This window comes from Tenrec ecaudatus, chromosome 8 (assembly GCF_050624435.1).
Source record: "Tenrec ecaudatus isolate mTenEca1 chromosome 8, mTenEca1.hap1, whole genome shotgun sequence".
Taxonomy (NCBI): Eukaryota; Metazoa; Chordata; class Mammalia; order Afrosoricida; family Tenrecidae; genus Tenrec; species Tenrec ecaudatus.
This window is the reverse complement of record NC_134537.1, coordinates 53,842,589-53,862,539: the sequence shown is the minus strand read 5'-3', so window position 1 is coordinate 53,862,539 and position 19,951 is coordinate 53,842,589. Positions and strand designations below refer to the sequence as shown.

Genomic DNA, 19,951 nt, shown 5'->3' with positions numbered 1-19,951 from the left:
TAAATTTAAGCACATTGAAATAATACAGACCTCTCTCTCTGACCACTGTGCCATAAGGCTGGAAATCAACAAAAGCAAAATGAAGAAAACAAGAGTAAACAATTGGAGGATGAATAACTATTACAAAAGGAGTGCATATTGGCACAGATCAGACAAGAAATTAGGAAATTTCTAGACACCACCAAGAATGTGAACACGACGTACCAAAACTTATGGGACACAGGAAAGTCAGTCATCAGAGGAAGTTTCATAGCAATACATGCACACCTGAGAAAGGAAGAGAGACTCATGATTGATATGCTGGCACAATATTTACAACAACTAGAGCAGAGTGAGCAGGACCATCCTACTAATAGCAAAAGAAAAGAAATAATAAAAAGGGCTTAGGTTCAGGAGAGAAAATATGAAAACTATGGAAAAAATTAATACTGCTAAAAGTTGGTTCTTTGAAAGGAGAAACAGAATCGACAGACTGCTGGGAAACCTAACCAAAGAAAGAAGGGAACAAATTTTAACAGCAAGATGAGAGGCGATCGAGGGGACATCACAACAGACCCTAATAAAATCGAAAGGATAATTACACAGTACTACAAAGAATTGTACATTGGAAGAAGGGCAAATTCTTGGAAAAACAATCCCTCCCTGGACTATCCAAGATGGATATCAAGAATCTCAACAGACCCATAACAATAGAAGAAATAGACAAGGTTATTAAGGGATTACCAACAAGAAATCCCCTGGACCAGATGGTTTCACACGAGAATTCTACCAAGCATTCAGGGAAGAACTGACACCAATCCTACACAAACTCTTCCAGAACATAGAAAAAGATGGCAAACTTCCGAACTTCTTCTATGAAGCTTGTATAACTCTGATACCAAAACCGGGAAAGGATCCCACAAGAATTGAAAACTACAGACCAATATCCCTAATGAACAGCAATGCAAAAATCCTTAATAAAATACTAGTCAATAGAATACAAAAGTATATAAAACAAATAATTCACCATGACCAAGTAGGATTCATACCAGGGATGTAGGAATGGTTCAACATATGAAAGATCATTAGTTTCATTCGCCACATTAACATGAAAAACTATAAGAACCAAATATAAGAACCAAATGATACTATCGAAAGATGTGGAAAGAGCATTTGAAAACATCCAATACCAATTCCTGTTTAAGACACTGAAAAAGACAGGAATGGAAGGAAAATTCCTCAAGACAATACAAGCTATATATGAAAAACCAACAGCAAACATGGTAGTCAATGGAGAAAAGATTAACACAATCCCACAGAAAAAGGGGACCAGACAAGGATGCCCCTTGTCCCCACTCTTATTTAACATCGTCCTGGAGGTTTTAGCTAACAGCTTAAGGCAAAGAAAAGACATTAAAGGTATTTACCTGGGGAAGGAAGAGGTGAAACTATTGCTATTCTCAGATGATATGATTTTATATATATGGAAATTCCAAAAGCTCCACAAGGGTAGTTATGGAAGCAATAGAGAAGTATGGCAGAGTAGCAGGATACAAGATCAACAAACCGAAGTATATCAGACTGCTATAAACATCGGATAAGACACAGAAGAGGAAAACACAAAGGTGGTACCCTTCACAATAGCCAAGTACAAAGTGAAATTTCTAGGGATATACCTGACTAAAAGAACACAAGATCTATATGAGGAACACCACAGAACTCTATTACAAGAGATCAAAAATGACCTCAACAAATGAAAGAATATACCACACTCGTGGACTGGAAGACTCAATGTAGTCAAGATGTCAGTTCTGCCCAAGGCACTATATAAATTTAATGCATCCCCAATACAATTACCCTCGTTTTTCTTCAAAGGAATGGAAAAAGTGATTGCCAACTTCATATGGAGAAGGAAGAAGCCCAGAATTAGCAGAGAACTCCCGAAGAGAAAGGATACAGTGGGAGGTCTTGCTTTACCTGACTTTAGCACAAATTATACAGCCACAATGGTCAAAACTGCATGGTATTGATCTAATTACAGATTCTCAGACCAATGGAAAATAACTGAAGATCCAGAAATAAAATCATCAGTATACAGAAACTGATCTTTGATAAGCGACCCAAAACTATCTAATGGGAAGCAGATGCCCTCTTCACCAAGTGGTGCTTGAAAACATGCATATCTACCTACAGAAAAATGAAGGAAGACCCTTTTCTCACTCCATGCACAAGAATAAACTCAAGGTGAATCATAGACCTCCAGGTAAAACCCCAAACAATTAGGGCAATCAATGAGGGAATTGGAACTAACCTGAGAAATTTGGCACAGGGAATACATAGGCTATCAAACATAGGGAAAGACACAAACACAGAGGAGGTACAAATGGACAAGTGGGATATACTGAAGATACAACTCCTGTGTACATTGAAATAATTCACCAAGAGAGTAATAAGAGTCCATGGACTGGGAAAACATCTTTAGCAATGACATATCAGACAAAGGCATTATTATTAAAATCTATAATAATCTGCTAGCTTCAAAAAGAAAAACTAATTGTCAACTGAGGAGGTGGGCATAGGACCTGAATAGAAGTTTCACATGGGCTGAAATCTGAACGGCCAATAAACATATGAGAAAATGATCCTGATTACTAGCCATACGAGAAATTTCAAATTAAAACAACGAGATAACAACGCCACCCTCAAAGACAGCCCAATCCAAAAAATCAGAAAGCAACAAGTATTGGACGGTCTGTGGGGAGACAGGAATACTCACCCACTGCTAGTAGACCTGTAGGTATGCACAATCATTATGGAAATCAATTTGACAATATCTAAAACAATGAAAATCAAGCTACCATACAAACCAGCAATCCCCCTACTGGGCATATACCCAGAAGAGGCAAGAAACAAACGACGGCCAGACACCTGTGCTCCAGTGTTCATTGCGGCACAGTTCGCAATTGCAAGGAGTTGGAAACAACCCCAATTTCCATCAACTGATGAATGGATTAACAAACTGTGGTACGTACATACAATGGAGTACTATGCATCACTAAAAAGCAGTGATGAACGTATGAGGCACATAGCGGCATGGGAAGAACTGGAGGAAATTATGCTAAGCGAAGTAAGCCAAGCACAAAAGGAAAAGTACAACATGAGTCCAGTGATGCAAGCTTACAAAAATATGCAAAAGGGGCATAGGGAAAAAGCTACTGTATACAAACATTCCTGGAGTGAGCTTCAGGTAGTATGGCAAGGGCCAGATGAAATCCAGGGATACATATGGTAGCCAACTAAAGAGGGGGTGGCAAAGGAATAACAAAAAAGAAATGAGTAGAGGAAACAGGGCACTAACCCACTCAAGGGGAGGGTATTGTTTATATCTCCACAGGGAAAGAGGGACCAGACTTCAACTGAGTGTCCAAGATATGAATGCAACATACCGGCATGGAGAGGTCTGAGGAGACAGCTTCAATTCCAACTACGTGGACAACAGCCCTCCCCCAAGAAGAATTTATTTCAGAAGCTGCAGCTCAGGGAGAGGAACATATCTGATCAGAGCACACGGGAGCAAATGAAGGGAGAGGGAGACAGAGTGGAGCATATCTTGGCCCACCGAGCCTTGAGGACAATATCCCCACTAAGAGCAGCGAAGCCACAGAGAAGACCATATGGCCAGCCCAACTATGAGACATGACATTCCTCACTGAACCATAGCCCTACAGGGGACAACACTGGAGACACAGTGTGGGAATTGCGCCCCATCTGACCCCACCACACCGAGGCAAAACACTAAGGGCATGCAACAGAACAGCAAGGGAACAGAGCAACGAAGTCCCCAGAGAGTACCAAAAATAGACATTGGGGCCAGGATTTGGTACCCCATCAAACTCTACCGGAAAACACTCCTAAAGGGCAACAAACCGTCCTTGAACACGCTTTTAATTTTTGTTGTTGTGTTGTTTGTTAGGGTTTTTTTTTAATTAACTGGCTTTTTGTTTTTGTTGTTTACTTTTGTTGCTTGGTTTTGCTCTGTCTTGTTTTTGTGCATGTTATTATCTCCGCAGGTCTGGACAATTAGATAGGCTGGATGAACAATCTGGACAAGTAAACAACGGGACCGACCATTCCGGGAGACATGGGAAAGGGGGATGTGGGGGGAAAGAAAGTGGTGTTAGCAAAACCAGGAACAAGGAAACAAGTGATCCAAAATTCGTGGTGAGGAGAATGTAGGAGGCCTGGTAGGGCTTGATCAAGGCTAATGTAACCAAGAGGAGTTACTGAAACCCAAATGAACGCTGAGCATGATAGTGGGACAAGAGGCAAGTAAAATGAAATAGAGGAAAGAACTAAGAGTCAAAGGGCATTTATAGAGGTCTAAATAAAGGTATGTACATATGTAAATATATTTATGAGGATGGGGAAATACATCTATGTGCATATATATATATATATATATGTTTAGTATTAAGGTAGCAGATGGACATTCAGCCTCCACTCAAGAACTCCCTCAATGCAAGAATACTTTGTTCTATTAAGCTGGCATACCAAGAGACTCACCTTCCCAACACAATCACTGAAGACAAATGTGGTGAAGAAAGCTGATGGTATCCAGCTACCAAAAGATATAGCATCTAGGGACTTGAAGGTAAACAAGCGGCCACCTAACTTAGAAGCAACAAAGCCCACACGGAAGAAGCACACCAGCCTGTGTGACCACAAAGTGTTGAATAGATCAGATATCAGGCATCAAAGAACAAAAAATCAAATCATTGTGAATGAGGGGGAGAACAGATTGGTGACCCAAGACCCATCTGTAGGCAACTGGACATCCCCTACAGAAGGGGGCAGTCTAGCAGCAATGAAACATACAACTTTTCTCTAGTTCCTAAATGTTTCTTCCACCCACCAATTATCATGATCCCAAGTCTACCTTGCAAGTCTGGCTAGACCAAAGGATGTACACTGGTACAGATAGGAACTGGAAACACAGGGAATCCAGGACAGACGATCCCTTCAGGATCAGTGGTGAGAGTGGCGATACTGGGAGGGTGGAGGAAGGGTGGGGTGGAAAGGGGGAACCGATTACAAGGATCCTTCTCCCTGGGGGATGGGCCAACAGAAAAGTGGGTGAAGGGAGATGTTGGACAGTGTAAGATATGATATAATAATAATTTACAAATTATCAAGGGTTCATGAGGGAGGGGGTGGGAGGGAGGGGAAAAATGAGGAGCTGATACCAAGGGTTCAAGCAGAAAGCAAATGTTTTGAGAATGATGATGGCAACAGATGTAAAACTTGATAAAATGGATGGATGGATTGTGATAACTTGTATGAGCCCTCAATAAAATGATTTTTTTTAAAAAGAAAGAAAACAGAACTTGAGGGATGGAGCATAAAAGTGATTGTGAAGATCTATATACAACTCTTTTTAAAAGCAATTTAACCATGGAAGTGTATGATATGTGAACATTATAGCAAGAAAACTCCTAAAATACACCTGACCAATGGTTACCATGGGTGAAAGAGAAAGAATTGTTGCTTGAGAGGCATTAGGTTTCTGTTAATTTTGGTGGAGTCATTCAGGAAAGTATATCAATAATAATAAATGACATGAAGAGTATAATCAATGCCACTGAATTATACATGAAGAAGTTGTGAAATTGGAGAATGTTTTGTTGTGTACATTTTTGCCACAATTAGAAAAAATTAAATTAATAACAATGAGTACAATGAAGAAGAATATGTTCTAGAATTGAACGTGGTGATAGTTGTACAACTTGATATGATTGAATTATAGAATTGTATGACATGTGAAGTGGTAATAAAACTGGAACAAAAATGTTGAAGGGCAAATATGTTACTTTGAAGGTATACCTAACCCAAGCCATGGTATTTTTGTCTCATATGCATGAGATTTGGACAATGAATAAAGAAGACCATAGAGGAATTAATGCATTTGAATTATGGTGTTAGCAAAAGAATATTAAAATTACTATAGACTGTCAGAAAAATGGTCTTATTTTGGAAGACATGCAGCCAGAACACTTCTTAAAAGCAAGGATGGCCAGAATTGAACTTGTGTACTTTGGACAGGTGGTCAATAAAGAGCAGTCCAGGACAAGGACATTATGCTTGACATCATAGGCCAGCCTAACAAGAGGAAGACTGTCAAGGACATGGAGTGACGCCAGGCCTACAACAATGAGCTCAAAGATAACAGTTGTGAGGAGGGTGCAGGACCAGACAGTTGTCCATTGTCTGTTTTATGAGTTGGAACTCAGCGGCACCTCACAATGACATAAGCAAAGAGTAGGTTGTTCAAGTAGAAGCATTTAAAAGATTGGCAATGTCTTTTTTTCCCCAATTATCCAGATAATTGGTTACACAGAAATTTATTACTATTTTTAAGCTATAATTTTCTATACTTGTCTCTATGTGACACATTTCTCCATAAAACTAGGTGGGATTAGCAAGAATATAAAAGTAATGTCTTTTGAAAGCAGATAAAAATTGATGGAATCCAAGGATTCATGAAAGAGGGGGCAGCGGGGAGGGGGGGAATGAGGAGCTGATATCAACGGTTCAAGCAGAAAGAAAATGTTTTGAGAATGATGGCAACAAATGTACAAATGTGCTTGACACAATGAATGTATTATGGATTGTGATAAGAATTGTATGAGCCCCAATAAAATGATTTTTTTAATTTAGTGGAATCAGGAATTCATAGAAGATTCAGAGATTAAAATATTCTCACATTATGCCCATTCCATTCTGTAAAGAAGTCCTGGTGGTACATTGATTAAGCACTTTCAGGATAACCAAAAGGTCTGTGGTTCAAACTCATGAGCCACTCTGTAGGAGAAAGGGCAGTCAGCTTCGGTGAACATTTCAGCTTTGAGAACCCTATGGGGTGCTTTTAGTCTGTCCTACAAGACTGCTTAGGAGAAAGATGAGGCTTTCTACTTCTATGAAAAAGTACAGTCCCAGGAACCGATAAGGTTAGTTTACCCTGTCTTATAGGTTCACTACAAATCATGATTGACTCGTTGGCATTGAGTTATGAATGAGACAAGGTTCCTATGAGTTAAAATCAACTTGGCTTCAACAGGTTTTCCATTCTGTAAAGGAAGATCTACACAAATTTCATCTGTGCTTCTGTCATAATAGGTAACACTTTGTCATTTGTACTCCTTACACTAATGCCCTTGAAACACCTGCAACCCCCTAAAGACTGCCCTACACAAAGATGTATACAATCTGCTGATTGACTGCACTTAACCTGTCAAGTTGGATTACAAAGACAATTTAATGGGGTTTATAAGAAATTCGAGAAAATTATAAACTGAGGTATCCCTGGGAAGAAAAGCTATAAACATAAGTGTTGTATAACTACATGTGCTATCATGTATTCAAAAGGATTGCAATAACAGGCTCAGACTTAACAAAAAATAATTAAATGGACATTTTGAGTGGACATTTTTCAGTATAACTGACAGCATGAATATGACCAATCAATTTCCATTACCATTTTCACAGTGGCTTTGGCATTTATCCGTGAATGGTTTTTCACGGGACAAATGACATTCCTTCTGAGCTACTATCTTGATCTAAGCAGAAATGGAGAATAAGATTTATTTGTTCATCGGTCAGCATTTTCAAGGTCTCTACTGTAGGTCAGCATTGTTTGATGTGCCCGTCAGATGGAATTAATAGGCACAGGATCTGTCTGTGTAGAGCAAGAGACACTGACAGAGACTAATTAAATACTTTGGTGTCTTGATAAGCGAATACATACATAGTCCAGGTACCACACAATGCCCAGTCCGACCAGGCTTGTGTGGGATACATAGTGACCTGATGAGGGCCCTTCACTGTGTTTCCCTCACTGTTCATCTTCCCAGCTAACCCTTTTTCTCAATGTTCTTTCAAACATCAAATTTTCAGTGAGGCTTGTTCTGACCACCCTATTTTTAAGTCACAACTGATAGTCAAGCCCTTTTTTGCTTTATTCCTTTCTAACATTCTATAAAATGTATATGTTATATGGGTTGTAGATCATCTTCCTTCCCCCCTCCCCCCACCCAGAGTAAACTCCAGAGAGCAAAAACCTTTCTCTATTTGGGGTTTTTGTTTTGTTTTGTTTTCTCCAAGAATATGTCTCCCCCAGCATCTAGGTGCGCAAAAGGCGCACGCAATGATTCCATGTTACGTAAATCGCTGTGGAAGCGTGAGTAGGGCTCTTGGCCAGAGGAAGGAAGTGCCAGCGCACATCTTTGGATGGAGGAAACATAAATTAGCACTACCCAGGTAGCTCAGAGTGAATACATTACACAGACACCTCGGGGTTAGTCTGGTTTAAACAGAGGCTACAAAAGTAAATAAAAAGTGTTCCATGACTTTAAAAGGTGTAGCGATACAACGAAAAAAAAATTATCCAAAGTACTTAAAGGGGTCTTCGAGCCAGGGACCCGAATGTCCGGAGTCCCAATAGCGCAACCAGTCCCAGCAGGGACAAACTGCCCACCGAGGCAGCCCTCACGCGCCCGCCACTTACTCTAGCTTCTTGAACCGCTCTCTACCGGCGGCCACATACTTGGCCCCTTGTTGCAAAGTGTCCAGATCTTGGACCTGGTGGCCATGGGTGGGTGTGTAGATGCGCCGCACGCCGAAGGGCACCTCGATCTCCTCGTTCAGCTGGTTCAAGAAGGCCTCGAAGGACGCCACCCGCCGCCGGTTGAAGACAAACTTCTTGCCCACATAATACTGGTCCCCGTTGCGGTACACCAGAATGGTCTTGGCAGGAGTGGTGTCGATCAGAATGTAGGTCCCGTGGGTGCCCATGATGGCACCGGGCGCGGGCAAGAGGGCAACAGGGTGGCGCTCCACTAGCGCCTGGGTCTAGACGCCCCCGTCCTTCCCCTGCTGCCTCCTGTGCGCTGCTGTTAGGTGAGCAACCTGCGGCTGGTGGGTGCCTTCACAGTTGCTGGGGCTGGAATTCTGTTTCTCCGGGGTCTCCGAGCCTGGAGTGCCGGCTGAGACAGCAGCGAGAAGGCAACAATCAGTGTGCCACCGATGGCCTCAGCTCCCTGGCACATGCAGGTGGGATGCAGCTGGACTGGAATCAGCTCTCGAGCCCTCGGGGCGCAGTCAGCTGCCTGCGATGCTGCCACCACCTGGGCGTCTGCGAAGTTGCCTGCAAGAGGATGCTCCTGACATCTGCATGGGCCCTTTGTGTTGACGCGACCTCCGGGCGATTATGACCGCTGTCTTGAGCCTGGCCCTCGGAGGAGAGAGACAGCAGGGAGCTGGGAGGAGATACTTGAAGAGGGTAACACAGCTGGGGAATGGATGGGAGGTGGCAGTTCCTCCCTCTGCCCTCCAACAAACCCTTCCCACCGCATTTTTTTCAACAGCACTCCTTGACCTTCTCCGCAGAGCCGGCCACTTGGGTGCCCGCTGTATGGGCTATGCCATCTGTGGAAGGGGTATAGAGGGGCTGGGGCAGATAAGGGTGAATGAAGTCTCTGAATCCGATAAATGGATGTTTTAGACCCCAAACTGTGTGTGACTCCTGCAAGAAGAGGCTCGGGCTTTCTTCGCTTCTGTTCAATAGGGGTTGTTTGACCAGTTCAAATAAAAAGAGCACATCTAGGACCCTGACGTAGCATTGGCGACATGTCTCTTTCCCTGGGATCATTCTGATCCTGTGATAAAATGGAATTACTAGCCATCGAGCCGCTGCTAACTCATAGCAACCCTCTCAGGCAGAGTAGAATTGCCCCTTTGAGTTTTCAGGCTGTACCTGTGTACAGGAGTAGAAAGACCTATCTTTCTCCAGTGGAGATGCTGGTAGTTTCAAATTGCTCACCTTGCCAGTCTCTGCCCAACATGTAACCATGAAAGCATTCCCTATCCCTGGTAAAGGATCTCTGAGTGGTATAAACAGCCGTGTACAATCTTTCCAGAAGTGCATCCGAAGAAAGTCCTGGCAGTCTACTTTTTTTAAACTCCATCATTGAAAATCCTGTGGAACACAGTTCTACTCAAACATTATCATGAGTGCAAATCCTCTCTGCCGCAACTGGCATTGATATTCTGGGTAGAGAAGGGCTAGTTGTTGTGAATTAGGACAATGGGTGATTCTATACATATATTGTTCCTAAAACAATTGTTTTATTGGCCTTAAACACATTTTTAAAGACAATAGACTATGTTATTTGTTAAACCTATATCCTCAAAGTATACAATATGGATGCTATAAAATGTCAATATTTTTATTGTTTAATAAAAGCTTCATTCCTTAAGAGAGAATCTACCAGAGACCATTTTTAAACTACCAAGTGTGTCATAGTAATCTTAAAAACAGGCCTCAATTTGTGAGAGTGATCACTTTATTAAATCGCCAGGAATTGTGGTCTTAAAAGATTCATTGCTCAAAACACATTAAGATTTGGATGTTTGAACCAAATCAAATGAAGACCATTACTGAATAGCTATTAATATTCAAGTAGCACAACCGTTGTGTGTTTAAAGGTTTGCTCTGAAACCTGGTTTCACTGAAAGCCTCGACGTGGGCTTTTCCCTTGGCCGTAGAAGGCAGATGGAGCTGGGAAAGCCCTTTAGCCGAAGACGGCTGACCCCTCCATCAGGGGCAATTGTCAGCTTTGCGTGGGTGATGACATCTTGGAGCTCCAAGGTTAGACTGTCAAACAGGTTATTCTGGTTTGGTAGCAACTGGAAGAAAGGCAGAGAGAGTGGCAGTTCTTAGTTATAACATGGTATTCATGTTCCAAATAGACTTCATACACAAGGCCTACATACCCAATACCTGTGAATTACTCTGTACACAGCATGACCTATCAGATTGAGTTATATTAAATGACTTTAGAAGTAAAAGCTACTACATAAATAATATTCCCTAGTTGGAAAATGATGACTACGTCTGGCATGAATACTCAGATTCCTATGATGTTTGTAGTTTTCAGTGATTAATTAATTAAATAGATAAGTAAAACACCTTCATGACCTGCAAATGACCACCCCATCCTACTTGTTAAAAGACATTTCTGTAGCATCTCAGAACATGCTTCACACATTATAGCTTTATTCATGCTGTGCACTTCCCCCCAAAAGTGTATTTTTATATATGTAAACAAAAATTTATTATTAGACATTCAAAAGCAGAAAATTATTGTATAATGACAAGATAATGGAACTTTTCTATGAATGTTTGAACACATACACACAGAGTATGGTTCTTGAAAACGCATTCTTCTTTATTAAACCAAGCAGAGCATTTTTTTTTCATAAATGGAACTTTATTTTCTCATAGTTTAAAACTCACTGCCATTGAATTGATGCCAATTTATAGCAACACTTTAGGACAGGGAGAATTGCCCCTGTGAGTTTCTGAGACTGTAACTCTTTTTTTTTTTTTAACAATTTATTGGGGCTCATACAATTCTTTTCACAGTTCATACATATACATACATCAATTGTATAAAGCACATCTGTACAGTCTTTGCCCTAATCATTTTTTTCTCTTTTCTTCTTTTACATTTTATTAGGGACTCATACAACTCTTACCACAATCCATACATATACATACATCAATTGTATAAAGCACATCCATACATTCCCTGCCCCAATCATTCTCAAGGCATTTGCTCTCCACTTAAGCCCCTTGCATCAGGTCCTCTTTTTTTTTTCCCCTCCCTCCCCATTCCCCCCTCCCTCATATGCCCTTGGTAATTTATACATCGTTGTTTTGTCATATCTTGCCCTATCCGGAGTCTCCCTTCCCCCCTTCTCTGCTGTCCCTCTCCCAGGGAAGAGGTCACATGTGGATCCTTGTAATCAGTTCCCCCTTTCCAACCCACTCACCCTCCACTCTCCCAGCATCGTCCCTCACACCATTGGTCCTGAAGGTATCATCCACCCTGGATTCCCTGTACCTCCAACCCTCATATGCACCAGTGTACAGCCTCTGTCCTATCCAGCCCTGCAAGGTAGAATTCGGATCATGGTAGTTGGGGGGAGGAAGCATCCAGGATCTGGGGGAAAGCTGTGTTCTTCATCGATACTACCTCGCACCCTAATTAACCCATCTCCTCTCCTAAACCCCTCTATGAGGGGATCTCCATTGGTCGACACTTGGGCCTTGGGTCTCCACTCTGCACTTCCCCCTTCATTTAATATGATATATATATATACATATATACATACATATATACATATACACATACATACACACACTTATATCTTTTTTTTTTTTGCATGATGCCTTATACCTGGTCCCTTGGGCACCTCGTGATCGCACTGGCCGGTGTGCTTCTTCCATGTGGGCTTATTTGCTTCTGAGCTAGATGGCCGCTTGTTCACCTTCAAGCCTTTAAGACCCCAGACACTATCTCTTTTGATAGCCGGGCACCATCAGCTTTCTTCACCACATTTGCTTATGCACCCATTTGTCTTCCGCGATCCTATCATGGAGGTGTGCAGTCAATGATATGATTTTTTGTTCTTTGATGCCTGGTAACTGATCCCTTTGGGACCACTCGATCACACAGGCTGGTGTGTTCTTCCATGTGGACTCTGTTGCTTCTGAGCTAGATGGCCGCTTGTTTATCTTCAAGCCTTTAAGACCCCAGTCACTACCTCTTTTGATAGCCGGGCACCATCAGCTTTCTTCACCACATTTACTTGTTCACCCACTTTGGCTCCAGCCGTTGTGTCGGGAGAGTGAGCATCATAGAGTTCCAGTTTAATAAAAGAAGGTATTCATGCATTGAGGGAGTGTTTGAGTAGAGGCCCAAGGTCCTTCCGCCACCTTAATACTTGACCTATAAATATAGACACATAGATCTATTTCCCCATCCTCCTATATATATTTGCATGTACATGTCTTTGTCTAGACCTCCATGAATGCCCTTGGACTCCTAGCTCTTTCCTCCATCTCCCTTGACTTTCCTCCTCAGAGCATTTTTTTTAACAATTTATTAGGGGCTCATACAACTCTTATCACAGTCCATACATATACATACATCAATTGTATAAAGCACATCCATACATTCCCTGCCCCAATCCTTCTCAAAGCATTTGCTCTCCACTTAAGCCCTTTGCGTCAGGTCCTCTTTTTTTTTCCCCTCCCTCTCCTCTCCCCCCTCCCTCATGTGCCCTTGGTAATTTATACATCGTTATTTTGTCATATCTTGCCCTATCCGGGGTCTCCCAAGCAGAGCACTTTGTATTGTGTCATTTAAAAGCTATCTGGAGTGAAAGAGAACTGAAGAGGGGCCAGACTACACATTTTCTAATGGTTTCTGTATCACACTAACCTTTGTAGCTGGGAGCAATGATTTCCATTTATGGTCTGGAAGAGACCAGTTTTGCTTAATCATGTCTTCTTCCTCTTGACTTGTTAGGATACAACCATCAAGTTGACAGTTGTCAGGAAAATTGCCTATTTGGAAAAAGATAATTACTTTGTCTACTCTGCTTGCGCTTAGCACAACTAGACTCAGGGGATATCAGACTTCTGAATGAGATTTTTTAAAAATACAATAAATAACAAATCATTTTTCTTTCTAAGAAATGGCAATTGTGTGAAATATGTGAAAGAAGGAATGTACCAGTTTCTGATGGAATTGGACTGTCTCATAAAATGGATGAGCATTTGTTTTTCAAAGGTATCAGAAATGTCCTAACATATGTTAATGACTGCCATGTTTGAATTCATATGACTAGTATTCTTACTTTGAAAGTCAAATATATTTGATAAACTTCCTGAACTGCAGTTTTATTTGCTTGCATATTGCTATATGCCTAATCTGAAATTAATATGAAGCTGGAAGCCTTTCTTATGATACTATATTTTGCAACATGGCAATAAAGAAAAAATATTGAGCTAAGTTAACCAGTACTTAGCACCAATCAAATGCACTGTATTCAAGGATTTCTATGTATTCTCTAGATATGAGGTCCTGAATTTCTCTTCTCCTTTTGTGATTTGATAGAAGTTGTGTGCCCAGTGAGGCTACAAAACCATCGATGAGAAGGCGTCACACAATCATTGAGAACTTCTACAGAGATTCCTCAAGGCAGTGAGATAAACAGAGAAAGAGTTGCTGATTAAAAATCCTAGGACACAAAGCTACACGTAGCTCTAATGCAACCAGTTTATGATCCAACTCTTAAAATAGGGTCTCCAGAGTATACCTTGCACACTCCTCGAGGTTTTCATGAAAAGCCAAACATTTCTAAAGCTTAAAATACGTTTGTGTGCATACATATAAAAATTGTTGTTAGCTGTTGCAGAGGCAATAGTCAGCCCTCAGCTCATGGCAGCCCCATGCACAATGGTGGTCCACAGAGTTTTTGTTCAGTAGCTCACCAGGCCTTTCTTCCTAGTCAGTTTCAGTATGGAAGTTGGATAGAAACCTGTTTGGCATTATAGAAAATGACAAGCCCCCACTAACAGACAAGTAATGGCTGCACACGAGCTACCTTGGCTAGGAAACTAACCCAGGTGTCCCAGCTGGAAGACTTTGGGTATTTTGCTATTATAGATGGACACTACCACTGGCCTCCCCGTGACAGTCATACAGTACATATAGTGATCTCAGGCTTAATTATTCTTGGGGGGGGGGGGAGAGATGCTTTCAAACAATTCATGTAAAGGACAATCCATTAAAGTTAATAATGAAAATGAAAGTACAAATAAACAATAGGGAAATAGCAGAGCTGATATTTTCCTACCACTCAGGATGATTTCTCTTTAGTCCTGTTAAAAGTAAAATCAATGGCTTGCTAATCAGATCTAAATTACAGATCTAAATAAAATAAATCAGAGATTGGGGGTTGAACAATTAAATTATATAAAATGATAAATATATGCCAAAAACCTATTTTTTTTAAAAAAGAAGTTAGAATTCGTGATGGAAACCACAGTCAAGAGATCAAGCGACGGCCTGCATTGGGAAAATATGCTGCACCAGACATTTTTAAAGTGTTGAGAAGCAAGGATGATACTATAAGTACTAAGGATGATACTATAAGTACTTTCAAAACCATGGTTTCTTCAACTGCCTCCTCTGCATGTGAAAACTAGATCTCGAGTAAGGAAGACTGAAGAATAATTGATGCATTTGAATGGTGGTCTGCCAAAAGAACAAACAGTTCTGTCTTGGAAGAAGTACGACCAGAATGCTCCTTAGAGGCAAGGATGGCCAGACTTCTTCTCAAATACTCTGAACAGGTTCTCAGGAGAGATCAGTCCCTGGAGAAGGACATCACGCTTAGTAAAGCAGAGGAGCGAGAAGGGGAGGCCCTCAATGGGAATGGACTGACACCGTGGCTGCGGCAATGGGCTCAGGCATCAGAACAGCTGTTCTTTTCTATTTTATACACAAGGTTGTTATGAGTCAGAATCCACTGGAAAGCACCTTCCTACAATAATAATATTGGCAATGAACATCATCATAACCATATATTTTGTCTTGATAATATTAATAATTGAGTCCAACCATATTGATTAGCAAGATATTTAGAAATCAAGCGTTCAAAATGCGAATATAGAGTGTGGTAATTTTTTCAGAGACAGTAAACAAGTATGATACCTAATCCAGTGCTTATTATGATTTCATCTAACAGTGATAAAATGTTGATGCTGCTGTTGTTGATGTGTGCCATAGGGTAAGTTCTGACACATAGCAACTCAATACAGAGCAGAAGGAAACTGCAGGATTCTGTGCCACCCTCACAACTGTTCCTAAGCTTGACCCAATTTAGGAGCCTCTTTTAAAGTCTCTTCATAACATATGTATCTATCTCTTTTTAATGTGAACAGTTGTATTGATATCCAAGGGGGTATCCCAAAAACAACGGGATTTTTTTTCAAAGCTATGTATTTAATTTTTTTTAATAAAACAACCTTAGCACTTTCAAAGTATTCTCCATTATACTTAATAAATTTTTCAAATCTGCAATTCCATTCTTGGAAACATTTTTCAAGCTCATCAGTTTAGATGGGTGACAGCACCTCCGTTGGTTTTTTTCTTCACCTCTTCTACGTCATCAAATCACTGTCCTTTCGTGACCCTCTTCATTCAAAAAACAAAAAGAAGTTGAATGGACCAAGGTCAGGTGAGTAAGATGTGTGAAGCATATGTGAGTCATGCTGCTTTTTGCCAAAACTTGCACACTGAGATGGCTGCCTGAGCAGGTGCATTGTCATGTGACAAAACTGGCCACAAAATAGGTCTTTTTTGTCACACACTGTTATGCAATTTTTCAGAACCCCTAAATAGAAAGCTTGATTACCAGTCTGACCTGGTGGGACAAACTCCAAACGTACTATCCCCCTCACATAAAAAAGGGGTATCATCTTAAGCGTTGATGTCTCTTGACAAGCGTGACAATGGCGTCTTCCTCTGGTTTGACTGATGTTTGCTTGGGGGGTCATAAGAATAGCTCCATGTCTTGTCATCAGTAATGACCTTGGACACAAAGCCTCGGTTGCTTCAGAGTTGATCTCTCAAAGTAGAGCATGTTCCCACTCGATGCTCTTTTTCCCGGTCAATCAGAACCAGAGGCACACAGTTCACAGCGACTCTTTTCTTTCCCAAATCTTCCTCTAACATTTGCTGCACGGAGGAGCTCCAGGACAGTCCAGATAACGTCCCTCTCCCTTCGAGGCTTTTTCACTGTCGTCGAGCCCAAATGCACGAATTTTGTCGACATTTTTGTCCATTCAGGAAGTTGACAGACATCCAGAATGAGGTTTGCATCAATCAACACTTCACCTTTTTTGAAATAAGAAAACTACTTGTACACTTGCATTTTTCCCACAGCACTGGCCTTGTAAGCTATGTTCAACATCACAACCATTTCTGAGACTTTTTTTTCTGAACAGGAAACCGAATTTCACAGTCACATGATGTTCTCCTAAATCGACCATCACAAAAAGTAAAGTTTGAGCGAAACTGCTTTTATGGAAAAAAAAAATCACTGTGACCAAAGAAAACCTTCCCCAGCGACACCACTGGGTGCACTAACTCAAAGTTGCTAGATGCTCACCTAGTGGGAATAACGTGTACTACAAAAGTTCCGCCCAGTGAAGCCTTTTCCGTTTGGGGGTGGGGGTACCTCCTTGTATAATTCACGTACTAGATAATTCAATTGTTTAACATATTAAAATTAGGCTGAGGAGGATATCCTGCATGTCCTGAGGGCAAGAACCTCAACATAAAGATAAGTAGACTCAAGTTTCTTAAAGTGAAAGAGTAAAAACACCAGCAGACAGTGTTCCCTCTGTTATGGGTATCCTCATGAAGATGGTGGAGAGTTCTGCTCCTGCCCCACACATTTGTGGGGGAAGCTTGGACCACACATAACCAGCAAAAAGGCTTAACTTTTCCCATGACCTAGGGCGCTCCACTCCCACACAATGATTTTTCCCAGTCCCTGAGGTAACACAGCTGACCAAGCTTCAGGGAGATAGTGGGGGTGGGGAGCATTTCTTCTCCCCTGTATTGTTTACCAATACCTTCCACACATCTGAGTGCAGCACACTTGCTAGCATAACAATACAAGCTGAGGAAATGGGAAAGGGGAGAAGCCAACCACTCCCCCCCTGCACCAAGCTCATGACAGACATGAGCGTCCACATAGTCCTGCTTTCTCCAAGGACAGGGTTTAAACCTCCACTCTCCTACTGTTGGTGGTGATGGTGTGTGTTCTTTCCTATCTATATCCTCCCCTTCTTTAAAACAGTCTTGCACTATCTCATAACTCATTCCTAATCAGTATTTCCCCATCTGTTGGTCTACATAAAAGATTACTTTTTGACCTCACCATATCTTCAACCCCTAAGTTAACACTACCCCTATCTCTCAGTTAACATGTCATTTAAATCATGCTATACTGTCTGAGCCAGCTCAAAGTCATAGCCTGTCACCTTAGACCACTCACCCTCCACCCCATTCCATCCACAAGACAAATTGCAGTCCTGCTATGCTCTCCTCCACACACACACACACACACACACACACACACACACACACACACACATTGTTTCTCTGAGACCCCTGTCTCTTGGAAGGTTTAAGCCCCATCCAATCACATCCACTCTGCCCAAGGCTGCCTAGAGAAACTTATCCATATCCTTCCATTACACCCAATGCAGGACACTGAAAAACCTGTACACATTCCAGTCACCATAAGTCCCTGACCAGGAGAAATCACCCACCCATAAACACTGAATATAACCTGCTCAATTGATCCTCATGCAATTGTGCTCCAAGCACAGGTCCAATGTCCACCCAACTCCTCACCCATTCTTCAAGAAACACATTGTGTTCGAGAAGCACAAATTTCTTTTGCTCAGATCTGCAATAAAGCTTAAAGCCCAAACAAACACATTAATAGCTCTTCCACTTCCTGTTTCATTATTATGTTTTTTATTATTTAAAGGTTTTTACTCTTATTCTTTTCCTCTTATAATTTTGATTTTTAAATTTCTACACTGTAGTTTTTATCTATCTGTCTCTTCTCTTAAAATATTTTTTTGCTTCTCATTGTCTTAAAAACAAAATCTGATACTACTCTTATATTCCCCTCCTCGTTCATTATTAAATTTCCTTCATCCTTGCAAAACAAGTAAATTTTTTAAAAATATTTTTTCTTATAAACCACCAATTAACTCTACCCGATCCATCTTTTTTGTTTACTTTTCATTCTCCTTTCTCCAGTACTTTCTCTTCCACACTCTGATCTCTGTCCCAGCACTCACTCTAACATTCTTCCCCCAGTGCTTGATCTGAAGGGTCTACTTCCTTCACGAAAACACCTACCGCACAGAACTACCCCTACACAACCCCACTTCCCTACCACCCCTGTATTAGTCTGGGTACTTTAGAGGAACAAATCCACAGAAACTCATGTATAAGACAGAGTTTTATATAAAGGTTAAGTGCACATGAAGAAAACATCCCAATCCAGTGCTACCCAACAAGTTCAACATTAACCCGTATGTCTGACACCAATCCACAAAGTCCTCCTCTGTCTCACAAAACAAATACTATGACGCTGATTGCAGGAGGAAAGCCAAACCAGTGAACATGTAAGCATCTCTGGACTAGCAGGGGTCTCCATGCGGTGTTCCAGAACCCAGGGCTGTCTCGGAGTAAAGTCCATGAGGCTTCTCCTTGGGCATGTCTTTCAGGAAGTGAGCCTTGCCATCTGAAGCAGGGAACTAGCTAAGGAAACTGCACCCTGCTCAGACTATCATAAAGCATGAGACCCAAGAACTAGAAAGGCAAGGCTCACCGAGCCATTTATCTCTCTACCCTTCAATTAACCCCACATGTGTTTATCGGCCAGGTTGGCACACTAAACTAACTCAACCCCTAACAGCTACACCAAAATGTCAAGTGAAAAACAGAAAATATTGATACACACGAAAACAGAGAGAGAAACAGACGCAAGTAGTGAACAACACCCAGACCTAAAATAAAAAAAATTTTAAAGCCTGAAACAGGCTATGGAATTACAAGAAAAAGAATGCAAAATAATGATGTATCACACATACAACAGATAGGGAAAAAGTCTGAGAGAGAAAAAAAGGAGAGAATAGAAAATCCTGAGCTTTATAGGACAAGCTTTACATGGCAAGCTTTCCAAGAAAAACTCCAAAGAGAAAAACAAAAGCTGAGCACTATGATAAGAGCATTTCAAAACACTTTCGAGAAGAGAGAACTAGAATTGAAGGGATGGACATCTGAATCAGTGTGTTGGAAGATAAATTTCTAGACTCCAATCTAAAGGAAGAACAAACAACAAAAATGAAAGAAGACTGTAAAAAGCTACAATCAAGAGAAACAATCTATGTCTTATAGGGATTCCAGAAATGGAAGTAATGTACAAACAAATATCCGAACAGTCCAGGAACTTCTGGGAGAATTTTTTC

General features: G+C 41.2%; 2 protein-coding genes across 2 annotated transcripts in view; both read right to left on the bottom strand.

Annotated features, from left to right (window-relative positions):
* Positions 1-8,826, bottom strand: part of DCDC2C (doublecortin domain containing 2C) — a 111,980-nt gene extending 103,154 nt beyond the window's left edge. Inside the window, exon 1 of the mRNA XM_075557177.1 lies at positions 8,540-8,826. Within this exon, the coding sequence (XP_075413292.1) occupies positions 8,540-8,826 (287 nt within the window). The remainder of the gene's footprint in view (positions 1-8,539) is intronic.
* Positions 8,827-10,512: 1,686 nt separating this feature from the next.
* The window catches only part of ALLC (allantoicase), a 48,279-nt gene continuing 38,840 nt past the window's right edge, over positions 10,513-19,951 (bottom strand). Inside the window, exons 10-11 of the mRNA XM_075555675.1 lie at positions 13,323-13,447; positions 10,513-10,719 (exon numbers count right to left, since the gene is read on the bottom strand). Coding sequence (XP_075411790.1) covers positions 10,513-10,719; positions 13,323-13,447 — 332 coding nt within the window. The remainder of the gene's footprint in view (positions 10,720-13,322; positions 13,448-19,951) is intronic.